Source organism: Antechinus flavipes, chromosome 4, assembly GCF_016432865.1.
Source record: "Antechinus flavipes isolate AdamAnt ecotype Samford, QLD, Australia chromosome 4, AdamAnt_v2, whole genome shotgun sequence".
Classification (NCBI taxonomy): Eukaryota; Metazoa; Chordata; class Mammalia; order Dasyuromorphia; family Dasyuridae; genus Antechinus; species Antechinus flavipes.
In genome coordinates, this window is record NC_067401.1 from 374,911,172 (window position 1) to 374,937,578 (window position 26,407).

Genomic DNA, 26,407 nt, shown 5'->3' on the forward strand with positions numbered 1-26,407 from the left:
TGCGTTTTAGTCCATGCACTCTACAATCAAGTCACCTAGATTTTCTTGTTCCTTAAAAACGGCATGATCTCCCACGTCTGTATCTGTCCAGAGTGTCCCATGTCTGGAATGCCTGTCCTCCTCTAACTTAGTTTCTACATCTTGGAGGTCTTTTTCTCCATCTCTTTGCTGGTAATGCCTTTCCCTCTGAGATTACAGCCCATCTGTGTGTATATTTAATGTGAACATGATAATTTACATGTTTTTCTCTTCTATTACAATGTGAGCTCCATGGACAATTAAAAAAAAACAAAAAACTTTTTCTTAATCCCAAATTCTTAGCAGAGTGACTAGATATAGAGTTAAGTACTTAATAAAAACTTGTTGACTTTCCCACTAAATGTGTTTGGGAATAGATGCTATTCCAATTTCCTGTAATAGTTTGAACAGAAATCAAATAGGTCAAATTAGGAAGGTACATGAATGCAATCAACTATGAGATTACAGAGCAAATTTAAAATAAAACATAATTATATCTTTGAAATTAAGCATAAAAGGGATTCTGTGTATTCCTGAAATCTTCCCTCCTAGGTTATCAGAGGAGGTATCTAAGGGTCCAATTTACCTCATCTTTTTATTGTAAAAATGTCACTTCTTCTTACTTACAGGTATAACAATTTCAGTGGAGAGCTAATAAACTTAAGATTCTTTAACTTCTTAATATAACCGAAAGATTTTAGTGGTCACTTAAAACTTAAAAAGGCCCAGAAGCTGATCCAGCTGGTTTTTCCACCAAAATGGAAAACCAAGTTTTGAACCAAGGAATGAAATGCTGACCAAGTTAGGCTTATATAACTGTATTCTTGGCTACTAATAAAATGTTAAAATCATGTTGCATCTGATAGGAAAATAAGACACTAGATGAGCATAGTTTGTAACCATCCAACCAATACATAAGAGCAAATAACAGGTTTCCAACAATATCCCACAACTACATGGGTGGCTGGCTGCCAGTATTATGGCAAGGTCTCAAGTTTGGGGCTGATAAAAGTAATTTGCAACTAGAAATATTTGCATGGAAGGTAGTGAGTTTTCTCTTCATTCCTGGCCAGTACCTTCCAAATGTCTGATAGTCACTAGGAGACTGGAAAGGGAACACTGGTGGCTCAGGGGAAGCTTATAACATTAGTGATGAACGTTCTGGTCAGACAATCAAGTATTTGAGTCCCTCCCTCAGTTGAACCACAGTCCAAGTCACCTCCAATCCTTTATATAGATAAAGAGGACATTAGTAATGCACTACTGCTGGCATAATGAAGATAAAGTACAAAGCATCTTAATTGTCCAAACTCTGACTAGGCAAAGTAAGTTTTACTGAAACCTCATTTAGCCTTGGATTGTATCCCTAAAAATAAGTGGACTTTATCAAATGATCAAGCTGTTCTGTAAAACTCAACGCTTGAAACCAAATGCAGTATTTGAAAGGGACACTAAATAAGGTCAGGTGATTTATGACTACCATTATTTTTGATGAGCTCAAAATCTAACACTAATATAGTTAGGGTAAAATTTCATTACATTTGACCAATTAAAATTAAATTAAAATGGTTGTTTTCCAAACAGGATTGCAGGCATGATTTGAAGCTCATTTCCCCCCAATTTTCAGTCATGCTGCTAGGATCAGCAAAATAATCTTCTGTTCTTCCTCTTCTTACTTTTCTACATTTTTTTCCCAATGGGTTTTGAAAACAATGAGGACAAAGGATATGAACATACAATTTTCAGATGAAATCAAAACCATTTCTAGTTATATGAAAAATGCACTAAATCACTATTGGTTAAAGAACTGTAAATTAAGCAATTCTGAGTTACCTCTCAGATTGGCTAAGATGACAGGACAAGACAATGACAAATGTTGGAGGGACTGTGGGAAAACTGGACACTAATACATTGTTGGTAGAGTTGTGAACTGATTCAACCATTTTGGAGAATGATTTGGAACAATGCTCAAAAAGTTACCAAATTGTGCATACCTTTTTATTCAGCAGTGTCTCTACTGGGCTTATATCCCAAAGAGATCTTAAAGGAGGGAAATGGACCCACATGTGCAAAAAATGTTTGTGGCAGCCCTTTTTATAGTGGCAAGAAACCTGGAGAATGGTTGAATAAATTATGGTTGTGATGGAATATTATTGTTCTGTAAGAAATGACCAGCAGGGTGAATACAGAGAGGCCTGGAGAGACTTACACGAACTGATGCTAAGTGAAGTGAGCAGAATCAGAAGATCATTATACATGGCAACAAGATTATACCAAGATCAATTCTGATGGACGTGGCTGTTTTCAACAATGATTGAGGCCAGTTCCAATGGTCTTGTGACAGTGAGAACCATCTACACCCAGAGAGAGGCCTGTGATCACAACATAGTATTTTCATTTTTTGTTGTTGTTTGCTTGCATTTTGTTCTTTCTTGTTTTATTCCCTTTTTGTTCTGATATTTCTTGGGCAGCATGATATTTGTGGAAATATGTATAGAAGAATTGCACGTGTTTAACATATGTTGGATTACTTGCTGTCTGGGAGTGAGGAGGGAGGGAGAAAAAATTTAGAACACAAGGTTTTGCAAGGGTGAATGTTGAAAACTATGCATGTATTTTGAAAATAAAAAGCTTTAAAATTTATTTTAACATGTAAAAAAAATAGGAAAAGAAAACAATGGTGACAAATGCTACTCTTGGCAATGTTGGTAAATTATTCCCTCCCACAATAAGACAAAGACATAATAGAATTCATTTTCCATAAGTAAAATACAACAACTATTTATTAAGTGCCTACAATGTGCCAAATACCATGTTGATTAGGTGCTGCTGGTATAAAAACAAAACTAAAAACTAATCCTGCTCTCATGGAATTGACATTCTACTGAAGTGGTACAGAATATAAGCCAATGGGTATATCTAAATTTACCTAAGAGGTGGGAACTAACAAAAGGATAGGAGGTGGCCCATGATCTGAACCTTGAAGGAAGCCAGGATTGGTAGAGGTGAAGGGAGGAAGCACTATAAACACAGGGACAGTCTATGAAAAGACAAAGGGTTAGAGATGGAATGCAAAAATTCAGGAAAGTGTAAGCCAGTTTTGCTGAAATGTAAATGAAGGGGCACATCTAACACTAGAAACTTAACAAAAAGATTCGTTTAACATGACCATTTTGTATGCTAAAGCTGACAGCAATTTTATCGTTTTCTGTATATTCATTCACAGGTGATGTTTTTGAAGTGGTAAGTGCAATCCTTGTTTGAACTTAAGACATAATGGAATTAGAAAAGGAAAATTACAATTAATGGATACCATCAGTGTTATGCTTTACAATTACAAAATACATACATTCCTCTCATTTTGATTCTCATAAGGTTTATGTTAAATATTATGCCTATGTTAGAGAAGAGGAAACAGATGCAGAAATGCTAAATGATTTAAAAACACAATCTACTAAATAGGAACTAAAACTTTTATAAGACAAAATAAAACTAAAATGACAAAAGAATGAAGAAAAGTAAAGAAAGCCAACAAATAACGCCCACAAACAAGACAAAATTAATTCCTATGACTCTCAAACCGTGGAGCCAGGTACTCTGAAATGAAGCATGTTTTCATAATTAGTAAATACAGAGATCTGGGATAACATTCCTTCCCACCTCCCAGCCCCAATAAAAACAAATCAGGGTAGAGAAAAAAATGGTAGTTTAAGTATTTGTCTACAAATTACATATTGAAAATATACTTGTATAAAAAGAAGGCTCCAGATCAGTTCAAAAGTAAGTCATTAAGTTTATTAAGAAGTTAAGTCTGCTAAACACATTTTTTACAAATGTTGTAACTTGTCAATACCTACGAGTCAAGGTATACACTGCTGGTGTTATAGGTAGAGAACCAGGAAGAAGAAAATTGCATGAAGGCAAGCAGTTTGGCCTGCAATCATACTTCCTAAATACAGAGAATACTAGAAAGATATAATTCAGCAAATTAGGACTTGACTAGGTTTCAGCATCTTGCCTTCAGTTGACTGAAAAACTATATCTTTTTTCTGAGTTGAAAGGGGGTGCTTATTCATTGCTTCCATCCCCAATAATGTTAAATAGTAAACTACATTCTAATCCAGATTTGCGATTATTATTTTTGTATTTTTCTTATACTAAACGGAAAAAAATTTGAATTGTAAACAAAAGCTATATAGGTACAACAGTGAAATAGATTACTTTGTAAATGTGCTGAAACATGAAGCAATAGAACATTTATTTGCAAGGCGAACCCTTAATTGTTGTTGATCCAGCAGCAGCTAGGGGTCCAACGAGGGGCCACTAGGTGGCAGTGGCTAGAACTCAGGGAGTGGAGTCAGGTTCAAATTTGACCTCACCGTGTGACCCAGGACAAGTCACAAGCTGTTTACCTCAGTTTCCTAATCTGTAAAATGGAGATAACAGCAGCACCTACCCTCTTCCCAGAGTCGTTTGGAGGATAAAATGAAGTATCTGTAAAGTACTTTACACAGTTTTCTGGCACATAAAAATGTTAGATTATGGTGACTCTCTCCTGCCTCTACGATAAAATATGGCATCTCTTGTCATTCAAAGCCCTTCACAACTTGGCTACAACCTTCTCCAGGGTTATTCCACAACTGCTTCACATTCAAAGTCGACATTCTATCTTCCTCCTCTTGCCTTCCTTCTTAGTGTCTTTGCACTGTCCTCAGTCAGCTTTCCCTCACGTGCTATCTCCTTTATCAAAGCTGATCTGATCTTCCTAGTTGTTAGCGTCTTCTTCACTCTCCAAAAATTGATCTATATAGAAACTGTTTTGTTGATCTGAGTATATGCTTTCCCCCCCCAGTACAATTCAAGCTACTGAAGGACAGGGACTATTTTATTTTGCCTTTGTATCCCAGCTCTTGAATTACTACAACAGCATGTAAAAAAAAAAAACAAAAAACAAACAAACAAAAAAACCCCTGCAAAATGAATAAGGAATCAAGCAAAGGAAGAAATCCCAAGCTCTTCTTTTCTTACTGCCTCAAACATAACACTTTCCTGTGGTGCTTTAAATTTTTTAAGTAGTTTCTGTACAACAAATAAGTAGTGCAAAAGAACTCCATTTCATAAATGAGGAAACTAAGGCTCAGAGCGATGAGGTTTGAGCTGGATGTGTCAAAAATGATACAGTTCTAAGGGGGAAGTGGGAGTATTCTTGTGTTTCCAGATCTATAATTTTTCTCTATGTCCAAATTGTTATTATTATTAGCCTTATAATAAGAATAATTTACCAATCCAAATCTAAAAAAAAAAAAATTCTGCTTCTCTCCAGGACTATTTTAATATTATGTCAGGGTAAATAAAAACAAACGTTTTTTATTAATTTATTTAATTTTTTGGGTAATACTAAAAGTCACCCAAATAGAAGTTTCATATTTACAACAAATTACAAAATTTCTTCATAAATAGCCATGCATTTTTGCTATACAAAAGAATACAACATTGAGCAGATCCGAAGCTTCAGAAGACTTCACCTGGCCTCTTTGGCCACTCAGCACTGAAGAGAATTACATGACTAGGTCCTGTGCCTATGGAAGTTGCTATGCTATTATTGCAGAACAGCTATATTTTTTCTCCAAAGAGAATTAGTTATCCTAATATGTTCTATGGAAAATAATTTATTTTTAAAAGGAACTTTTAAAAATACAATCCTGCATTTCCTTTCAGATGCAGAATTTATACTATGCCAATAGAACCAGGCACTAAGCTACCTCCAGGCCACAGCTTTTCATGCTGATTTTTCAACGTTGAGGTATTTCCTTTAAAAAGAAGGGGGTAAAAGTTAGTTTTATCATAGACTATAATTGTTTTAAGTCATATGAATTGTTCCTGCAGAGGAGCAAAACTCCATTAACTCACCATATTCAGATTCTGAATGAAGGATCTACAATTCTTTAGATTGCTCAGGACTACGGTATTCTTCTTGGGACTTTCGGTGAAAATAGGTACAGATCTTCCTCATGGAACCAGGTGTAGTTGCAACCTAAAAGTGGCAAACATCAAGGTCTAAACAATGCTGCTTCTTCTCAGGAAGTTAAGAAAAAGCAAATTCAAAGTATCTCTGATACTGATATGGTCACTCATTCTGTCAATTTTCAGCATTAAATACCTTGAAACCATTATCTCTTGTAGTTACAATTGCATTTGCCAGCAAAACTGTGGATCAATGTGCCATGTTAAGGCTGGCCTGTTTGTTGTAATAACAATAGTAACCCTCATTTATATTGTACTTGAAGATTTGTAAAATGTTTTTTGTTCCAATTTGATTTATATTAACAACCCTGTCATCTGATTTCCTGATGCTGCTTGATTTTTCCCCTCCCCTTCATTATAGTGCTGAAATTCTACCAATGAATAAATCATTTTAATAAGCATCCTATTTAAGAAAAAATAAAAAAAACAAATACTTCAGAGAGACTTTTTGAACCGTTGGCTCATGATGTATTCCAATTAGGTTGTCTTGTGGCCAGGAAATGGAGAGGAAAATATTCCCATCTTGTACCACACATGGCTCTCTGCTAACAGATTTCAGGCTAATACTATTAATATTATAATTAAGTATAGCCTAATGGATGAAGCATTGTAGTTAAGAGAAATCTAGGTGCAAATCTCATCTCAAACATTTACTAGTTGTGTGACCCTGAGTCACACAAAAAAAGAGCCTGCACCAAATGCTTTTGCAAACCTATGTCAGCTACTGTCATTACATAATGAGTTAAATAGGTTTTTGTGGGCAGCCCAGAGAATCTAGGTATTGTTTCTCTGGGAAACTACATCCCAAGTCCCAACCATCAAACATATTTTTTGGGAACTCTACCCACTCATAAATTGGATATTGCCTAGGTACCTTCCTTGAGCACGTGGGAGAGTAGATATCACACAAAATTAACTTGACTCTAGGGTATGCTAATTCAAGTTCTAGTTAACTCTTCCTTTTATCTCTGACTTGACTTATTATCACCTCTCCTTCACTCTGTTTTACTATTTGGGGTAGAAACCAAAACTGCAGGTTAAAGATTATTATTGATGGTATGTATATATGTATTTTTGTATATACACACACATATTCACACATACATATGGAAACACTTTGCAAACTGTAAATACTATATAAATGCTAGTTATTATTATGGAGTCTCTGAAAGAGTGGCTAAGTCTCTTTGGATTTTAAGGATTATAGGGATCTTATAAACTACTTAAGTGGGCTAAAAGTTTCTCTGGAAAGGCAGTTGTCAATGTCAAAGCCTGATCACCAAAACTCCCTTTTAGGGAAAATAAGGAGCAAATGGGGTTCTATGCCTCTTACAATCACTTACTCTTAGCCCCTTCCTATAAAATAGCACATAAAAATTTTAAACTGCCATAAAACACATGAGATTCTTCAGTATAAGCAAAAATCTCTAAAGGCTTGCAATGTTTTATACTTAATGAACTGGCTTTCTTTTGCTCATACTGACCCAGTTACTTAGTAGTTGAATGCTACTGGTGTGATAAGGAAATCAATAAATAGCAGTCCCTTTTATTTCAGCAACAGAACACCTAACTTGTAAAGTTTTATATATAAGATGACAAATTTCTGATCAGCACTTCAGTGCATTTGTTAGAAGATATAGAAAATCCTTATTACATTTCAAAGTATTTAAATTTCTACAGAGCAGGGATTATAGCAGATACTCATTCTATAGGGTGCTCACCAATCCATTAAAATAAATTCCTTTGCACCTTGTTCCTAGGGGCATGAGACTGCAATGTAATTTTTTTTTTTAAACTGCCTGAAATTTGTTTCTTATCCTGGATTGCCACTAAGTCCCTTTCCTGTCAGCTATTATAAGGTTATAATCCCTTAAATTAAAAAAGGAACAGCAATAACTGTGAGAAATAGTTCAACAAAAGAGTTAAATGGGCTTTCCTTCCCTTTAGGAATCTGGATCCCCACAAGATTTATATGCAGCACCATTTTAAGCTTAGAAAATTGTTGAAAGGTTTTTGTTTGTTTGTTTGTTTTGCCATCTTTAACTAAGATGCCTGATGGACTTACTGGAGAGTTCTTTCCATCTTGTCTCTTAGTTTGAGAAGATGAACCACTGGAAGGACTCCGGTTCCCACCTTTTTCAGTCCGCCATTTTTCCCCCATAGCCAATAGCCAATTTTTCCTCTCAGGGGAACTATTCTCTTTATCTATCACTTCAGGCCCTCCTCTGCCAGGTTTGAAACAAAAAGATGGTGATCCAAAGCCTGCTGGAGTACAGACACTGGCAGGAGATGATGGAGCTGGAGTATTCTCACTGACCTTTTCCATTTCATTTAACTTGGTGAGTCCCAGAAGATCTTTACCACTGGTCCCTTGGTTCCCTGACAGGCAGCACAGACTCAGATGAGATCTTTTAGCCTTCCCCTCCAGCTCTGTGATACAGCTGCAGCTCTTTAAACACTTCTGCTCTGTGTTTTCCAGACAGCTTGAATCCAATCTCCTCTTAGCTTTATTTCTAGTCAGGGCTGCAGTTTCAGGGTTGGACATTGTTTGGGATAGAGTCTGGCTCACAGGAATGAGGGCTTTCCTGGGAGATAGAATCAGGCTCCCTGAGATAGGTGGAGTGTTGGATGGCGACTGAGAGGGTGTCTTGTTCACCCAGTTTTGAAATAAAATCTTGGAAGACGAAGGTGGCTTGGGGGAAATGGAAGATGGAGAATCCTTTTGAGTGCTCTGAGGCTTAGCAGGAGGGGTTTTTACAGAGGATGTAGGGGTGTTAGAAGGGAGAGGAAGATCTCCAGCACAACTTGGAGCACAAGCTGCTGACCATGGAGAAGAAACAAGTGGACTGTTCTTGGCTCTGGGAGCTTTGGCAGGAGTCATCAGGTTGCTTGTCATTGCTGCTGAGAGAGATAATCATGGAAGTCAGACACTAAAACCAGAAACATTTTCTAGATTCTGCTAAGTAGTTTTTTCTTATTCCATTGCATTTAAGAACAATATAGGAATGGGAGTAGGGGAATAGGGAAAGGGTTTCTATCAACTGCTCTAATGAAAGATTAAGTTAGTATTGAACTTGTCACAAAGATCCCCTATGTTTTCAATTACTCTTGTTTATGCCCACATTACAATTGCCTGGGATCAAAAACATTCAGTCTTTACAGTATATTACTTGGGCCAGGAAGAATAGTTAGCCTATTCCTTGCTTTGCTCCATTCCCTTTGTCAACCATTACTCAGCAACCTCTTATCCTTTGAGACTTACCCATTTATCTCTATGTTGGCCCAGATCTGCATAGCTGTAATTTACCAGTTTCCAATCACCTGTGTTTCCTCTCAAGGATTTCAGCCTATTTTCACCAAAATTTCAGGCTATTTTCACCAAAACACCTTATTTCATACTTGGAAACTTCAATATAAGGATCCTCTCAAACACTATGGCCTCCCCATTAACCAACCTCCTCAATTCCCATGACCTACAACTTTATTCCATCCCAGCCACCCACAGAGATAGTCATACTTTAAGTTCTTCACGCTACCTGGAATGTTACTTCATGATTTTGAACTCTGAAATTATGCTCTGATTATTATCTCTCACCCTTCCACCTCTCCCTCTATTTTAAAGTAGTCTCCCTCATTTTGACCTGTGATTTCTTCATTATCTCCTGTTCTCCCAGGTCTGCTCTAGCCTCATGTTTCTTCTTTTACAGACTTATTAAGGATAAAACCATTTGGTGGCAGAATAGAATACTAGACTTAGAATCAAAAAAATCTAGGTTAAATTCATATTAAAACTCAACTAGTTCTTTGATCCATGGCACATCACATAATCATCCCATCTACTTCCCCATCTGTAAAATGGAGAATTCATAGTATAACTATGAGGCTCCAAGGAATTAATGTATACAAAATGCTTCACAAATGTGACTAATTATTATACAAAGTACCCCAGTTCCCATTCCGTGTCATCTTATCCTATAGTCATGCATACTTTGTCAACACTCAATCCTAGGTCACCACTTTCTTTACTCTTAAGCTACTGAAAATGTCACTGGAATAATAATGATGATGCTGATGATAATAAATGACAAAATATTTTAAATTTCACAAGGTTCTTGTATAACATACATCTCTTCTGAATGATCTTGTAAGAAATTAAAAATTAGAACTACAAATTTCACATTTTCCATTCTTAACTGGGCTGTCACTGTTGTAACCCATACTTTTTAATTCTTCCTTGACTTTTATCCCTCCACAATACCCATTCAAAATCTTTCCTTGTCTTGGTACCCCCAATGCCACTTTAGCCACCCTTCTCTATCAATAGATGTCTTTCAGGGAAACCTAAGGACATCCATCATGAATTCTCTTGTGTTCTCACTGAGAACCTCTAAGTTCCACTACATCTTGTCCTCTATTTCTCTCTCTTAAAGAAATGACTCGTCTCCATGCCAAGGCCAACACTTGTGCTTATGTTCTTGATCCAGAAATTTGCTTCAATCCATTTATTTCTTCCCTTGTGTTTGATTGCTCTTTTCTGGTTCCAGTCTCCTTTGGTGAACAATTACACATTTCCAGCCTCCTTAATAAGGGTGCTTCCTCAAGTTCTGTATTGGGTTCCTCTCTCTTTATTATCAATGAATGCACATTCATTCATTCATTCATTCATTTATTTGTTTGTTTGTTTTGCTAAGGCAATGGAGTTAAGTGGCTTGCCCAGGGTCACACAGCTAGGAAGTATTAAGTGTCTTGAGGTCATATTTGAATTCAGGTCCTCCTGACTTCAGGGCTGGTGCTCTATCCACTTGAACGTATATTTATTAAGCACTAATTATGTCCTAAGTGTTGGGGCTACATAAAGAGGCAAAAGACTGTTCCTGCCCTGAAGAATCTAATGGGAAGGGGGAATAGCATAGAAATACATACAGGATAAATAGAAGATGACAGATGGACTTAAGAGGGCTAAGAAGGCTTCATGTAGAAGACAGGGTTTTAGGAGGACATAGGAAAATAAGTGGGTAGTGAAAGGAAACTGTTCTAAGCATATTGAGCACAGAAGGATCAAGTGAGCAAAATAGTGATCAAGTGAGGGCTTTTTCAGGATAGGGGAGACAGCAGCATGTTTGTAGGTAGTAGGAAATGAAGCAGTAAAGAAGAGACTGAAAATAACTGAAAGAGTATTAATAATAGGAGGGGAAATCTGTTGAAAGTGACAGGATGGAATGGGATTGCGTGAGCAAGTAGGGGTTAGCCTTGATAAAGAATAAGTCACTTTATCATATGAGACAGGGGTGAAGGAGGAGAAAGTAGCAGAAGGTACCTGAGTGATAAGAATTTAAGAAAGGATAAGATAAAGTTCCCAGCAAATGGCCTCAGATTTTTCTGTAAAATATGAAGCAAGGTTCCTAATTTGAAGAGTGAGAAAGGGAGCCATGAAAGGTCTGAAGAGGAAGTATGGAAAAGTCACTGTGGCAAAGTAAGATAGCAAGTTGATAAGGGAGGTGCTGAAAGATAGCTTAGTAGTAGGGAGTACCCAGTTGAGATAGTAAAACATAAATCTGTAGTGGACCTCAGTCAGAATGATAGCATTTCTTTCTCCATCTTTGTTCAGCAGTACATGTGGAGGAGAAAAAACAATGGATGGAAGTAATCTAAGGCTGAGACTTGGCTGGGTATAATAAGTGATATACTAATTCCAGAGAAGAAGGCAGTATGGAGTTGAATTGGTTGGTTTATCAAGGAGTCAAGATGGGGAAGAGGATAAAATGTCCAGTTCAGGAGAGAAGGTCTGAGAGAGAATTCAGGGCTCAAGAAAATCAGGAGATCATGGTGCAGATGAAGAATAGGTTATATTAGGAAAGGCTGAGGAAGTGAAAGTATCACAGATTATGACTACAAATTATAGTTCAAGAAGGGTACTTCAGAATTTTTGTACATGGAGGTAATACATTTGTGGGTGAGGGCAAGATCAAGGATATGATCATCTTTGTGGATGGCTGAGATAGGGCAGAGAAATACCTCTGGGTACTCGCCATAGGGAGGCGAGTTGTCTGAGGAAATGAATGGTTAGGATATTTAAGGGACAATCAATATGTATACCAAAGTTCCCTAGTATGAGGGCAGAAGTTGGGAAGAAAAACTGTGACCCCAGTCACAGTTAGGGTGTGCAGGGAGGGTAGGAAGAGATTTGTAAACAACAGCTATCAGAATTCTGATGGGATGGTAGACAAAATAGCATGAACTTCCAAGGGAGGGAGATTTCTGATGAACAAAGTAGAGGAAGAACCTGGAAGTGGTAAGGGAAAACAAGGAGTCTTCCAACTCCCTGCTTCAATCAGGGAGCTGAGAACAGTGAGTAGCCAGAAAGAGTAGCCAGGGAAGTGGTATCATCAGAAGGTGGTCAGGTTTTAGAGAGAGCTGATACATGAAAGGAGTGGGAGAGGAAAAGATTTAAGATAAAGGAAAATGTGTTGCCTATAGAATAGATACTCCACAATGCACAGGGAAAGGAGTGGGTGGTGTTAGGCTGAAACTTTGGGGAGGAGAATTAGAAATCAGGTGGAATGAGTGAAGGATGAAATCTAAATGATCTACAGAATTCAGAGCTCCAGGGATGTTATAGATAGGAATATTCATCACCGAGAAGAAGATGCCATTCCTCTGCCCCATTATCGCATCTGCTCCTAAAGGTTCAAGTATTAAATGTATACTAAAGATTGTCAAATCTATATATCTAGCCCAAATTTCTATCATGAACTCCCATATCATCTATCTGTTGTGTATCTCCTATCTCTCCATTTATTTGGACATACTCTTTCTTCAAACTTCCCTTTTCCCAGAAGGAAACAGGTATTTATTAAGTATTTATCATGTGCCAGACACTGTGCTAATGTTTTACAAATATCTCATTTGATCTTCACAACCCTGGGAGATGTGCTATTATTATATTCCTGTTTTACAGCCAAGAAAACTGAGACAGAGTGTAGGTTAAATGTCTTATCCAGGATCATTTAGCTAGTAAGTCTGAGGCTAGAGGTGAACCCAGATTTTCCTAACTTCCAGATCATCTGTAAAATGAGCTAAAGAAAATGAAAAACTGGGAGTCACCAAAGAGTCAGAAATGACTGACAAACAACAAAAACTACCTCCTCTATGATATTTTTACTCATCACCTCTCATAGATATTATATCTCTCTCTTGGATAGCAGAAGATGTTTTTTTTTTCTTTTAACCTTCGTTGCCCTAGCAAAGTACTTGACACATAGTAGGTACTTAATGTTTATTGAATCAAATAAAAATTTTGCATTAGTCACATGGAAATGATCCAGGATGCTTTGGATCAAGGGAAAAGCCAGAGAAATCTGCTCAAGAATGTTATCTACAAGGTATAATGGAAACCCACAAAACCTGTTTGTCAAACTTTTTTTTTCCTTTAAAAAAGAGGGCCCTCAAGGTAAAAGAAGATAGAGAAATTGAGTGTAACAAAAATCTCCTTGAACTTATTAACTTTTAGGTAAAGCGGGTGGTCCTTGTTCTGACGCTGAGAGTTCATGTGCTTGAAAGGACATTGAATGTTCTGAAGCTAGAACACAGGTCAATCTTTATGCCTCTGAGAAATGCCAAGTTGCCGATGGAATTACAAGTGATATGAGAACATGTGCTTTCAAGTTTCTGTCTATTCTCTGTAAAGCAATGCAATACTGGTTTTGACAGGACAATTCTGTGCATGTCCTACTATTCTGATATTCATTTCTGAAGTGTGGCAGGAATGAAGTATGGCAGTTACACTGGAAAAATCTCTCTATTCTATGTATATCTTCTACTCCTTCTACTTTACAAAAGTCATACCCATTCAACGTTTAACTTCTTTCTTAAATTCAGACTCTCTCCAATTGTATTATCTTTAATGACTTACAGAAAACATCTATTCATATTGCAGTTTTAAAGCTTTGGAACTAGAACTTGGATTAAATTAATTACTAACATGGACTCACACAGAACTAGATTTATGAAGGTTAATATGCAAGTATGACTTTTTCCTCCTGCTCTAAACATTTAAATTAGGACTAATCATACAAGACTTGGTTTCCCTGAACCATAAACTTTTTCACTACAGAGACAGGTATGCTTCTAAGAATACGCATTTGCCAATTCTCTGCCTTCTCTCTCTAGCCTCTATTGAGTATGTGAAACTTATGTGAAAAGAAAGGAGTGTATTGAAAAGCAGAAATCCTGAAGTCACAAAAGAAGTTCAATTAAGTATTGTAGAACACAAATCCTCATATTATTTCTAGGAAAAGTGACAGTTCTTTTTAATCCAAATACTTTCAGGCTTAATTCTAAGAAAAAGCTAAGGATTCCCTTAGGATACTCTATCATTAATTTAAATCCAAATCTTTAATTCCTGCTATTTACATTCATTCTAAGGAATTAACCTCCATCTCCCCTCTCCCTAAACCCCCTTTTCCAGCCATGAGGTATAACCAAATTGACAGTATTACATCAATAGAAAAAAATCAACTAAAGTCCTTATCAAATAACAAATATACAGAGTATTTGGGAAAAAGAAGTTAAAAGTAGCAGGGACTCTTGTCCACAGAGCTTCCTGGTTATGTAAGAGGTTATGTTCTAGAGACTGGGTACACTTATTATTTCAGGAGGGAAGGAAGTTTTCATTTGCTATACTTCTCAGTACAGGTCACTGTACAGCCACAGAGGAGTCATTTGTTCCTATCAAGGGGGTAGGATAACAATTTGATGAACATTTCAGCCAGACTCCTGAAATAGCTGGATGGGCTTTGAGATTTGCCAATTTTAGGAAAAGAAGTAAAGGGGGAAAAAAGTCAATAGTGGTTCATATTTTGAATTTTCTGATGCTCTCAAAGTACACGTTTCATGTTCTGTATCTAAGCCAGCAGGAAGCCTGTTATGTTCATAAAGGTTAGGGTATTTCCTCTTCCTTCGAGGAGTCAGAATCGGGTGAGAGGGTGTGGGGGTTGGGAGAAAGACAGACTGATTTGGCCCAGTGCTATTGTAAAACCTGCTGTAAAGAAATTCAAGTTGGTGTGGTTGTTCTTCAGAGGATGAAGTATTGTGCTCTCTACCTACCCAACTGGTTACCTCATTCACCAACCCTGTGCTCTGGAACTGGGAGAACAATTGGCATAGAGTGAACAACTGTTTTGTAGGCTTCCTGAATGACAGTTCTCCATTAAAAGATGTTAAGAGAACTCACTTTTTACAAGGAAATAATTCTACTATGTCTTTATAAAGGGGTCAGATTCACTTCAACAAACATTTATTAAATGTTTAACATATGCCAAGCACTGTGCTAGGTTGTGGGGATTTAAAGATGTAATACCTATCTTTTGCCCACAAAAAACTTTCATTCTACATGTGCTAATCTGTACGAAGATAAGTAAATAGAAAGTATATACAAAATCAGATAAACGTATTAGTAAACATATTTTCTTCTTAACCCTCTAGCAAACAATTTGAAGCACAGATTATTAGATATTAGATTCAGGGTAAGAAGGGACCTCAGAGACCATCTAGTCCAACCCCATCATTTTACGCATAAGAAAGGTGAGATATGGGGAAATTAAGTGATTTGCCTGGGGTCACAGAGATAGTAAAGAAAAAAGATAGGATTTGAATTCAGGTCTTAGATAAATTCTTACTAATAAATAATGCTTGGACAGTATAGCAAACTGTGGTTAAAAGTATATAAAGACAAGACATTGTAATGGAAAGTAATTGCATTGGAGTTAGGAAACCCACATTCAAATATCAGCTCTATTATGTATTGTGTGACTATGGGCAATTCCTTTACCTCTTTTTTCTTGGCTTTAAAGGAGAGCTGGACTATATTATTTAAAAGGGTCCCTTTCAAGCTCAAATCCTACAAATCATTAAATGTCATTTAGAAAGTGATGATGTACAAACTCCATACAATGCCAAGAAACCTGTTGGGGATGAAAAGTTTGGGGTTTAAGTCCTAATTGACTCAACTTACAACTGACATACTATTGAGTGAATTCTCATTCCCTTAAATCAGAAAATGAGTGTGCACCTATTATACCCCCTCCTATTTCACTTTTTACCTTTTGAAAGACCTTTGCAATTATGTAAAGCTTTGTGAAGGAAGCAATAAGGCCTCCTGTAGAAGAGGCAGAAGATGGATTTGGGGGGGGGGGGAGGGTAAGGAGGGAGGGCAGTTAGCCCAGAGCCCCAAAAATGGCAGTTGGCCCAGGAGCACTGGCTTTGCTTCCAACATCGCCTCCACCCCACACTAACTCTGCTTCTGGCCCAGCCCTCACAGTTACTGCCCAAGAGCGTCCACAAAAACCTGCTCCCTGCCTCTACCGCCTCCTCAGCAATCACAACTACTGAAGGTTCTTGGCCCCAAAGACCTTGATGCTTCCAAATGGTTCAACACCACAAAGTTGCAGTGTATTAATGGCACCAAAGAAGCATGACCAACTGCTTTGCCTCTGTGCTCTAAGGATCACAGGATCTTTCCGGGTCTGGCTGGCAGCAAAATTCTCTTTTGTCTCTCCTTATCAAAATATGAGTTCATTCTTTTCCTAATCCTAGCACTTGAGACTACTTTTATGATCCGTTTTAAAGACCATCCTTCTTAATGTTCACTCTTATAAATGCAGTTGTCTAACGTAAAGATAACACATATGTCTCCCAGAGACTGTAATTTCTGGGACAGGGAATCTTAAACCCTAGATCTTCAAGATATATATAGGACAGAACTCAGTACATGAACGGTAACTCACTAGATATTTTTATGCTGGGGAGATGATAATTCTCTCCTTCATTCATATGTGGAAACATGATAAAATTCGGTATGAAACTACCTATAAAAACAGATAAGCAAATCTCCCCTACTCAAACCACCAAACAAATTATGAAGTGAATGGAATACTTACCTAAGTCAGTTCTCTCCTCTAATTTCTTCTGATACGCCCAACCCACTAAAGCATGTTTGTCTAGTGCTGGTTTTTCTTCCAAGCCACGCTTCAAACGCCAAACCTTCATGGTATTATCATCAGAACATGTAGCAATCTGGGAGGGAAAGGCAACATTTAAATAGGCTTTAAAGCTTTACATACGTTATCTCATTGGAGTCTCATAACAATCCTGTATAGTATATACAAGTATTATTATTAACCCCATTCTGCAGACAAAATGAGACTCAAAGTCAAGTAGTCACAGCTAGTAACTGTCAAAGGGCAGGATTTGAATGAGGCCTTATAGCTATAGCATGTGTGGTCTCTTTTAAAGAGACTTAACTCATACCGTGTCTTGCAATTGAGTAAGAGATTTGTAACAGGACAAAGCAAGCTAGAACTTTAAAACTAACTCATTATGAGTTATCATAATAATGATAAAAATCATTATTTTGCTTGACTAAAAATCTCTTGCCCTTAGATGGTTTTAAGATCCAATTCCCTGTTTTCAAGTGGGTTTATTCCCTAATCCACTTGATGAAATAGATGAAAATAAGCTCTTCTTTTGATTTAGAAAAGGAAAGACACATTTTCTCTCAAGATTAGAAAAGATCTTAGAGACCATCTAGGTCTATAATCCATGTCTGAAAAGGAGAATCTTTTAAACTGTTTCCAATGCGTAGCTATCCAACCTCTATTTAAAGACATCTACTAGTGAGGCATCTACTTCTGGAGAAAGTTCATATCACTTTGGGATAGTTTTAAGTGTTCAAAAGTTTTTCTTTATATCAAGTGGAAATCTGCCTCACCTACAATTTTTCCCATTTGCTTCTAGTTTTGCCTTATGAGCAAGAACAATAACTGATTCTTCTTCATTGGATAATCTATGAAATATTTACAGACCATTTCTCCCCTAAGATTTCTCTTCCCTAGTTCTTTAAGACTTTATTATTAAATTATAATATTCTATTTTGGATGTACTGTATTCGCTCATTCATTCTGTTTAAAGTTCAAAAAAATTCTTCCTACAACTTAATCTAAATCTTTTAAGTTACAATTCACTTGTGTAAGTCATAGCATGAGGCATATTAGTATCAGTCTTCCAAGAAGTTTTTTAACACCTTTTATATAAATATGAATCTTGTTAAGACATCCAGTTTATTCTATAGCTTCTTTTGAAATATTTTTCCTTCAACATTCATTATCTTCTGCTTCTCAAGTTCTACACTGATACCTCATGGCATGGAAGTTACCCTGGATTCTTGGAGACTATGACAGTATAGCACTGTCTGCAAAGTTCTGGAAAACTCTTCCAGGTTGCAAAAGTGACAGCATATAAAAGCATTAGCAACACCCTGAACCTGGACCTGGAGGTTGGGTAGAAGGTGATAAACATTTTTTGTCCATAGTATCCATCAATAACCTCCTACACTGTAAGAGACTTGAGATCTGTCCATAAAGGAAATGCCTACACCAAGAAAACAACAGATCTTTTGAAGTCAGTTCAATATATTTGCAGCTAGTTTTTTTCTGCCTCCCATCCAATTCTCCAATGCTTACTTATCAGCAGAGATCAGGACTGGTAGAATGTGACGAACAGGAGAAAAGGAGCAGAAGGAGCAGATTCCCTTGAGGTCTATCTTCCAAAAGGTAGAAAAACAAATAAGAAAACATCTGGCTCCCTAGACTTAAGGAAGTTAAAAATAACCTTTGCCCCTTTAAAAATATCTGACCATTCCAGTGCCCAGGCCTTTTATGGCAAATAAAGTTTGTCCTGGAAGAACTTATGGCAATTGGCCATCAATGCCAAAGCTGCTCTTGAGTATTTGTTTGTACAATTTCTCTAATTCAGTAACTGAAGGGGGAAAAAATCTCACATATCCTCCCAAGCTCTGGCCCCCAAGAAAAGGTTAGCTTTTTCCTTTCCCTACCAGGACTCTAGGACATTATAAATGGTATGGAAAAAATGCCTGGAATCCCAGTAGTCTTAGTTCTATTCATTCTAGGGTTAGGATGAAGTACTTTTGGGGAGACGTCTAAAAAGTGGTTATAGGTAGAAATGTTAACTGTAGATGGGCAGATAGTTACACTATATTTAAGTCTTTCAATGCTTGCAAACAACCCAAATTTTAAGGACTCTGAGGATTATTAAATTTAGTTGAGTAGAAAAATAATTTAAACCTTAAACTAATGACTTTGCATTAAGAATTATTTCAGGAGGATATAAACACTTCACATTAAAAAGAATTTTATCTAATCTAGTAGACCTTAATCCACAGAATATCTTGGTTTCAGTCCAAGTCCTATTATCACCTTACATGATAATGGGCAAATCAATTTATTTAGTTCCAGCTATAAAATAAGTATATATATACTACTTAAAAGTCACTGAGATACTGTAAATAATGCTCTTTATAACCAAAAAGAATTATAAAGATGTGGGTTATTATTCCTCTGGCTACATCTCTCCAGTTGTCTCAACTGTTCTCATAAATGTTTTATTTCCAGGACCCTCCCCTTCCTGATCACTTTTCTCCACATATGCTATACTTTGTCACCTATTAAAAATATGGTGCCCATAATTAAATCTAAGACTACAGATGTATGTCTGACTAGTGCCTAGTACAAGATTATTAGTTCCCTATTAGTTTTTTAGAACACTTCTTTTTTGTTTCAGTGTAATTAGCAGCACAATGCAGTTTGATAAAAGAAGTGACTGGTAAGGGGAGCAGAGCCCAGATGGTGGGGAGAAGAAAGGTCTTTGAGTCCTTCCTGGCTTCTCTCAGATTAAGCTTCTAAACAGGTTTTAAGAGCAACAGAACCCAGAAATATTTGGAGTATAACAAATTTCCAATAGAAGATATTTTAGAAGAATTTCAAGAAAAATCTGTCTCAATGTGGAGGGTTGCGACTCAGTGCAGGTGCAATGCAGTGAGACCCAGAGCGGAAAGGCTTCTGTACCTTGGAGAAATCTAATGGAAGGCTCAGAAACAAAACACAGCAGTGCTGGCTACCCTGTCCTGGTGCAGAAGCCAATGGATCAGCAGACTAGCTATGAGAACTCCAATCCAACTACAGAAGGAAAATAGTGAGCCCCCAAACCCCAGCATAATAAATGGGTGCTGGCCACCCAGCACAAGAAGGAAGTTGCATAGCTTGTAGAAAAAGCTTGGGACAATCTCCCCTTTGCCTTAAAAGCAGACCTCAACCTTTTAAAAATTAGCAAAAAACAAAAGCACTCTGGCCACAGATAGCTTTTATGGAGACAGGGAAAAACAGACCTCAAACCCTGAGAACACTAAAAGTGAAACATTTTCAGATGAAGCTAATAATAAGGGCAATATAAGTTGGTCTCCATCTCACAAGGTTCCCTTGGAAAAATTCAAAAAGTATCTTAAAGGGAAGAAAAATGGAGAAAGGAAATGATAGCTTTTGTCTGAAGAACATCACTCCTTAAAAGATATTTTTGGCGAAATGAAGAAACAACTTCTAGAAGTGGTTGGTAAATTTTGCTCTTTTCAGAAAGATCTAACACATAATTTTTAGGGCATTTTTACTTAAGTAGAGGAGCCAAAGAGACTTGGAATTCATTGATGCTCACAGCTTTATGATAAGTTTTCTCTAATAGTAGGCAAAATTAGAATCTGTGTGAATAATTCCAATCCAGGTTTCTGAATGATTTATTTCATACTGAGACACTGAAACTAAATTAAAAAAATTATTAAGCCAATACTCAAAAAACAAACAAAGTTATAGTTACAAACCTTAGTAAAATCAGTTGGACACCAGCACACAGATGTGACTTCTTGAGAATGACCCAGGAGCAAAGTTGGAGGACACCAAGGTTCAGAGATCTATTCTCCCCACAAAAATAGAAAACAAAGTTAATATAGCAATAATTTAGGTTTTATCTTCTAAAAGTCTGAAGCTATTGCTTATACAGTGTTTAAGACTTTGAAACATCCAATTTTCTCCTTGCATAATATTAGATAAAAATACACAAGCTCTATAGGTTGACTGTCTAGTAACTTTCTAGTAATAATGCTCCAAGGGGGAAAAAATTATTATATTGAAATTAGCTATTTATCTTCTTAATCTGGACTGAATATATGGTCTGAGCCAATAATCTTATTTCACATTAAACCAATCCTTCCAGAATGGATATCACACATTCCATACTTTCAGTAAAGTTCAGGAGCAGGATTAGCTTGCTTAGCTAGTAAACTTTCCAGGTTGGTCAGAACTGAACTGTTAAATGGGAAAATTCAGAAGGTCAATCTGGTCTCCATCTTGTATAGCCTAATTATCCTGTTTCAATTATTTTCAGGATCAAAAAATTGACTGTGAATGTTGAAGGTGCTCAAAACATACCTCCAGCTCAAGATACACCAACTTGATGATTTTTATTATGTTCAAACTAAGTTTATTTAATCCTATGAAGTAGAAGCTAAGAATTTCATGGTGGGTTGATCCTGAACTCCTTTTAGCCAAGTAGAAATGTCTTCAGTAAAACCCATTCTACCTCATTTTGTCATTTAAATTTGAATACATTCAAGGATGTATCATCATCTTTGCAATTTTCAGTGTGATTTTTAAAGGTGGATCATGTAGTACAAACTACTTCTATGACTAAGAAATTCACTTTCCTTCACTGAATATTATTAGTGATATGCTTTTGATAGCTTCTTTTAACTGACTCACACAATAGCTTTCAATTGTTTCTTAATCACAGACCATAATAATTAATCAGGAGGAAAAAGTACAAACAACTTTATGTCACTATTATTAGCACGTGAATTTAGAGAATGACTAGAAAGAAGGTTGGTAGGAAACACAGGAATAGAGGCTGAGTATCTTACCTTCCTAAGCAACTAAATAAATATCACTATTATTAGCATATGAATTAAGAGAATGACTAGGAAGAAGGTTTGTAGGAGACACAGGGATAGAGGCTGAGTTTCTTATCTTTCTAAGCAACTAAATAATAAATGAAAGGGATATTTGTCATGATGACTAAGTGAACCTAGTAGACCTTTTCAGCTTGCAAAGAGATCCACAACTACTGATCTTAAAGGTTATCCAATTCAATTTTGAGGGGGGAACTTAGTGAGTTTTAATGAATTTTACTCCTCTCCATGTGTACAGCACTTACTCAATGAATCAAAAAGTAAAAGAATAGAGTCCACTGCTTTAGTAGATTACCTAATATCTGTTACAATTAAAGTGAGATTTTTCAGTGAGTGTTATTCATAAAAACATTCTCCCTGACAAAGACTGAAATGCTATGGAAACAATACCAATCCTTTCAGATAGTCTGTTTAAAATACCTAGATAAATACCTTGGTATTTAGACTTTCTTTAGGGATCAGGACCATATTAAATTCATGAGTAAGAGAAGGATGATCAAGAGAAGGATAAAATTCATTTTTAAAAACCCAATCAAACTATTTTTAACAGAGCTCTGGACCACTGAGTTTGGAAGAAAAAAAAAGTTTTTATATTTATATTAATAGTCTTGAGCAACAAGTGACCCATCACTTTAGATGTTTTAACTTTAGATCACAGATCTAACTTTAGATAACTTTAGAACTTTAGATAATTGGAAACCATTTCACTTGAGAGTCAACTTTCTCTGATGAAAACATAGGCTACTATTTTGTTAACTGTATTATTGCACTTAAACTTAATTGCATAATCACTATGTTTTATACTATGCTTCCAAATTGAAAGGAGAAACATTTTGATGTCCAAGGTACAAGTTTATTCTTATCTATTCTGGGGACATGCAATTAGTTAGAAGGGAACACAGAGACCCCCCTCTCCTCCCAATCACTTCTGAGTAACCCAAACATAGTAACAGCCATACAAATCGTAAGGAATCCAAAATTTCAAACCCCTGGAGCTCCTCAGCTGACTCCAGAAGTAGCTTACTCTGATTCTCATCTGTAACCCTCATCAAATCGTTTTTTCACATTTGAGGACGCAATAAGATCAGTATCTTTCCCTACAGAATCTCCTTACTCTAGCCAGTTGGAAATAAGACTAATCTTTATTCCTGTCATGAGATCATTTACACTTCCTAAAGTGTCAGGCTCAATGTTTCACCAGTTAGTGATTGTACCAAAATTATTTATAGCCACTTCTATACTATTAAATGGCCTCATCAGAAAGGAGTCAGGAGGGAGAAGAAAAAAACAGTAAAAATCATCACTAAAACCCTCACATTAAACACAAAACAAAAATATAAGCCTGGACCAGAGTGTCATAGACACTTTCTACTTCAATTATATGTTTTCTTTTGCTATAGTTTTGTTTTGCTGAGGCAATTAGAGTTAAATGACTTGCTCAGGGTCACACAGCTAGAAAATGTTCAAGTGTCTGAGGCCAGATTTGAATTCAGGTCCTCCTGACTTCAGGGCTGGTGTTCTATCTACTGCACCATCTAGCTGCCCCTTTGCTATTTTTTTTTTTAAACAAAACAACTAACGAGTTAAAGAGTTCAATTTAGCTCCTAAGATTTAAAACTTTTCTCTTAACTGTTCGGTTCTGCACACATATATTGTATCTAGAATATACTGTAACCTATTCAACACATAAAGGACTGCTTGCCATCTGGGGGAGGGGGTGGAGAGAGGGAGGGGAAAAATCGGAACAGAAGTGAGTGCAAGGGATAATGCTGTAAAAAATTACCCTGGCATGGGTTCTGTCAATAAAAAGTTATTAAAAAAATAAAAATAAAAAAAAAATAAAACTTTTCTCTTGCTTCTGTATATCCTCTGAGTCTTACTGAGGGCACTGAAAACATGAGAATGTCAATTTTTTGAACATTCAAACAGGGTGATAACTGAATGCTCTGCATATTCATTTATACTGAGACTGTTTTGGCCTTGAAAATGTCTTTCTTTTTTCACAATGGATAAGAGAAACTGAACCACCCAATGAGGCAGGTTCAATTTTAGAAACAGCAACCTTGCCAAAGTCTCAAATATCAGAGGCTGCACATTGAATTATGTGTGGATCGGCGGGAAAGTCTATCACCCAAACCATGTCAATCAACACTGACATGAGACCCAGCCATGAAAATCAGAACAGGTCACACATGTGCAATGGCCTGAAAATGGGTTACAAGAAACCTAGTCAAATAATTTTATCATTATTCTTGTAAAGGAGGAAAAGAAGTCCCTGGACATCTACAGAGGGGGAAAAAAAGACTCTTGGTATACATAGGATGGGCACAAGATAAACTTTTCAAAAATTATTAAGAAATGTCTGTGAAAAATTATATCAGAAATAAAGCTTTGAGTGGAGTTGGGAGACAGTATAAGGCAAACTGAAGTGGGAGAAGGAATGTAGATAAGACAGTAAAGGAAAAATGAAGGAGGAAAAAAAAAGGATAAGATAAGAGAGTCTAACCTTGAGTTAGAAATACAAATCTTAAAACAAACAAACAAAACTAGTTACTTAACTAATATTTACTTATCAATATGACAATCAGTTGACATTGTCAAGAACATGATGTTAAATCTCAAGATACAAAACCAAACGTATTTTAGAAAGTAGCGATGGGGTAAAGGGAGAGTTCTGAAACAAAGGCTACATATTTAACACACAGCTGATAAAAATTTCCCAAGAAAAGCATTATGCTATGGAAACACTGAACCCAAAGATTAGAGAATTTTATTTAGGTGAAAGAAAAAATAATTACATAGGTAAAAAACAATTTAATATATCAAGGAAAAAATTCAGAGATTTTACCTTTCTAGCTTTCAATTAAGAACATACAATACACAATTCAGTTAAACCAACACTGAGAATAGAATGTGTGACATTCTCTCAGTGAAGCATTACTATCATCTTGTGGACACTTAGAATACTGTTACAGGCTTCTAAAAAACTTATTTTTCACAAGTACAGATACATACAAATGACCATCTGTTGATCATGACTACCCCTATGTCCCACACAAGCAAATGAAATTTATCAGAGGATTAGATTCAGCGGCGGTCTTAACTTTTTCAGCTCCTGTACCTATAGGAAGCTCTAAGGCAATTCCTACTGTATTCTGTGAAAGAGACCAACTTGTTGGAATTTGGATTTATGAGACACAGGAGAGGTTTTGAAGATGAGATTTAGACCCTGTCACCTTTTATCACTGCTTAGATAACTTATTTTTCACTAATTTTCTTTTAATACTTGGGGAATGGGGTGGAAATCTCATAATGTACTTAACTTTCTGGTTTTAGAAAGTCTATTGGCATTTCCCTATTCTTGAACTCCCAAAGTTCTATAGGGAGCTATAACCAATTCTTACCCTTTAGTCTCATTTTGCCTTTCCCCAGACATCCCTCAATAACCAGCAAACTTCTAACTTGACATTCATACTTTTTCCAGAGTTCCAAATGATGGCAAAATTCTCATGTGCCAAAAAGCTTGCACTCAAGAAATTAAGCTTAGTCGGTGTTTAATTTTTTAAAATCAAACAAGTCACGATATTTCATTAGAGTAATTAAGTGTAGTGATAAGACTGAAAGAGTAGTCTCAGAGTCTGAGACTTACAAGAAATTTCTAATGCTCACTGAGGGGAAACAAAGTTACTAATGAGTAGGGGAAGGAAAAATTATTACCAGGAATCCCAGACATGGTTAAGAGATCAATAGTTCAATCCAAAAGGCACAGGAGATAATTGAAGAGGAGTACATAATCAATATTCTAGCCATTCTCCTGAACTACTAAATTCCCGAGCAACGTGATCATAGTTTGGGAAAGGACATCTTTTTGAAAAACTGTATTAGGATACAGTAGTCGTATTGTTTTTAACATATATTAGTTTTTAACAACCAATATGGACGTGCCTACTGCCTGGGGCAAAAAGCAGGCTTTGATCAATACTTGGCTGGGAAATACTACTAACATCGTAGGTTCACTACTGAATCCTCAACATCTTTAGTAAAGAAAGAAGCTGGCAAAAGTATTTGTGTCACATTTGCAGGGAAGTTTGGTCACTCACCTTCCATATGTAGGCAGACTCATCACTTGAGCCACTGATCAGAAATTGATCATCTGGGCTAATGCTAGATTTGACATAAAAGGTTGAATTTTGGTGCCCATTGAGGACGGCCACTGCCAAAGGAAGAAGAAAACAAAGTGTTACCTCCTGTTATTTCCAGGATTCAACTAAAGATACACAACATTTTCTATAGCATGTCTCTTTCCTTGCCTCCAAATAGCTATTAGGACAGTAGACTGAATCCTAAATTTGGCATCACTGAGATCCGAGTTCAAATTCCACTTCAGATAGTCATCTTTGTGATCTTGGGCTAATCACAACCACTGTTTGCCTCAGTCTCTTTCAAGTGTAAAAAGGGAATAATAATAGCACCTATCTCATAGGATTGTTATGAGGAATA

General features: G+C 36.5%; 1 protein-coding gene across 3 annotated transcripts in view; it reads right to left on the reverse strand.

Annotated features, from left to right (window-relative positions):
- Positions 1–3,787: 3,787 nt before the first annotated feature.
- The window catches only part of DTL (denticleless E3 ubiquitin protein ligase homolog), a 48,583-nt gene continuing 25,963 nt past the window's right edge, over positions 3,788–26,407 (reverse strand). The window contains exons 11-16 of one of the 3 annotated variants that reach the window (XM_051998431.1): positions 26,008–26,120; positions 20,765–20,854; positions 16,980–17,115; positions 8,108–8,940; positions 5,929–6,052; positions 3,788–5,828 (exon numbers count right to left, since the gene is read on the reverse strand). In XM_051998431.1, coding sequence (XP_051854391.1) covers positions 5,954–6,052; positions 8,108–8,940; positions 16,980–17,115; positions 20,765–20,854; positions 26,008–26,120 — 1,271 coding nt within the window. In that variant the 3' untranslated portion in view covers positions 3,788–5,828; positions 5,929–5,953. Of the gene's footprint in view, positions 5,829–5,928; positions 6,053–8,107; positions 8,944–16,979; positions 17,116–20,764; positions 20,855–26,007; positions 26,121–26,407 lie in introns of all 3 variants that reach the window. The other 2 variants (XM_051998432.1, XM_051998430.1) reach the window with 2 other exon arrangements.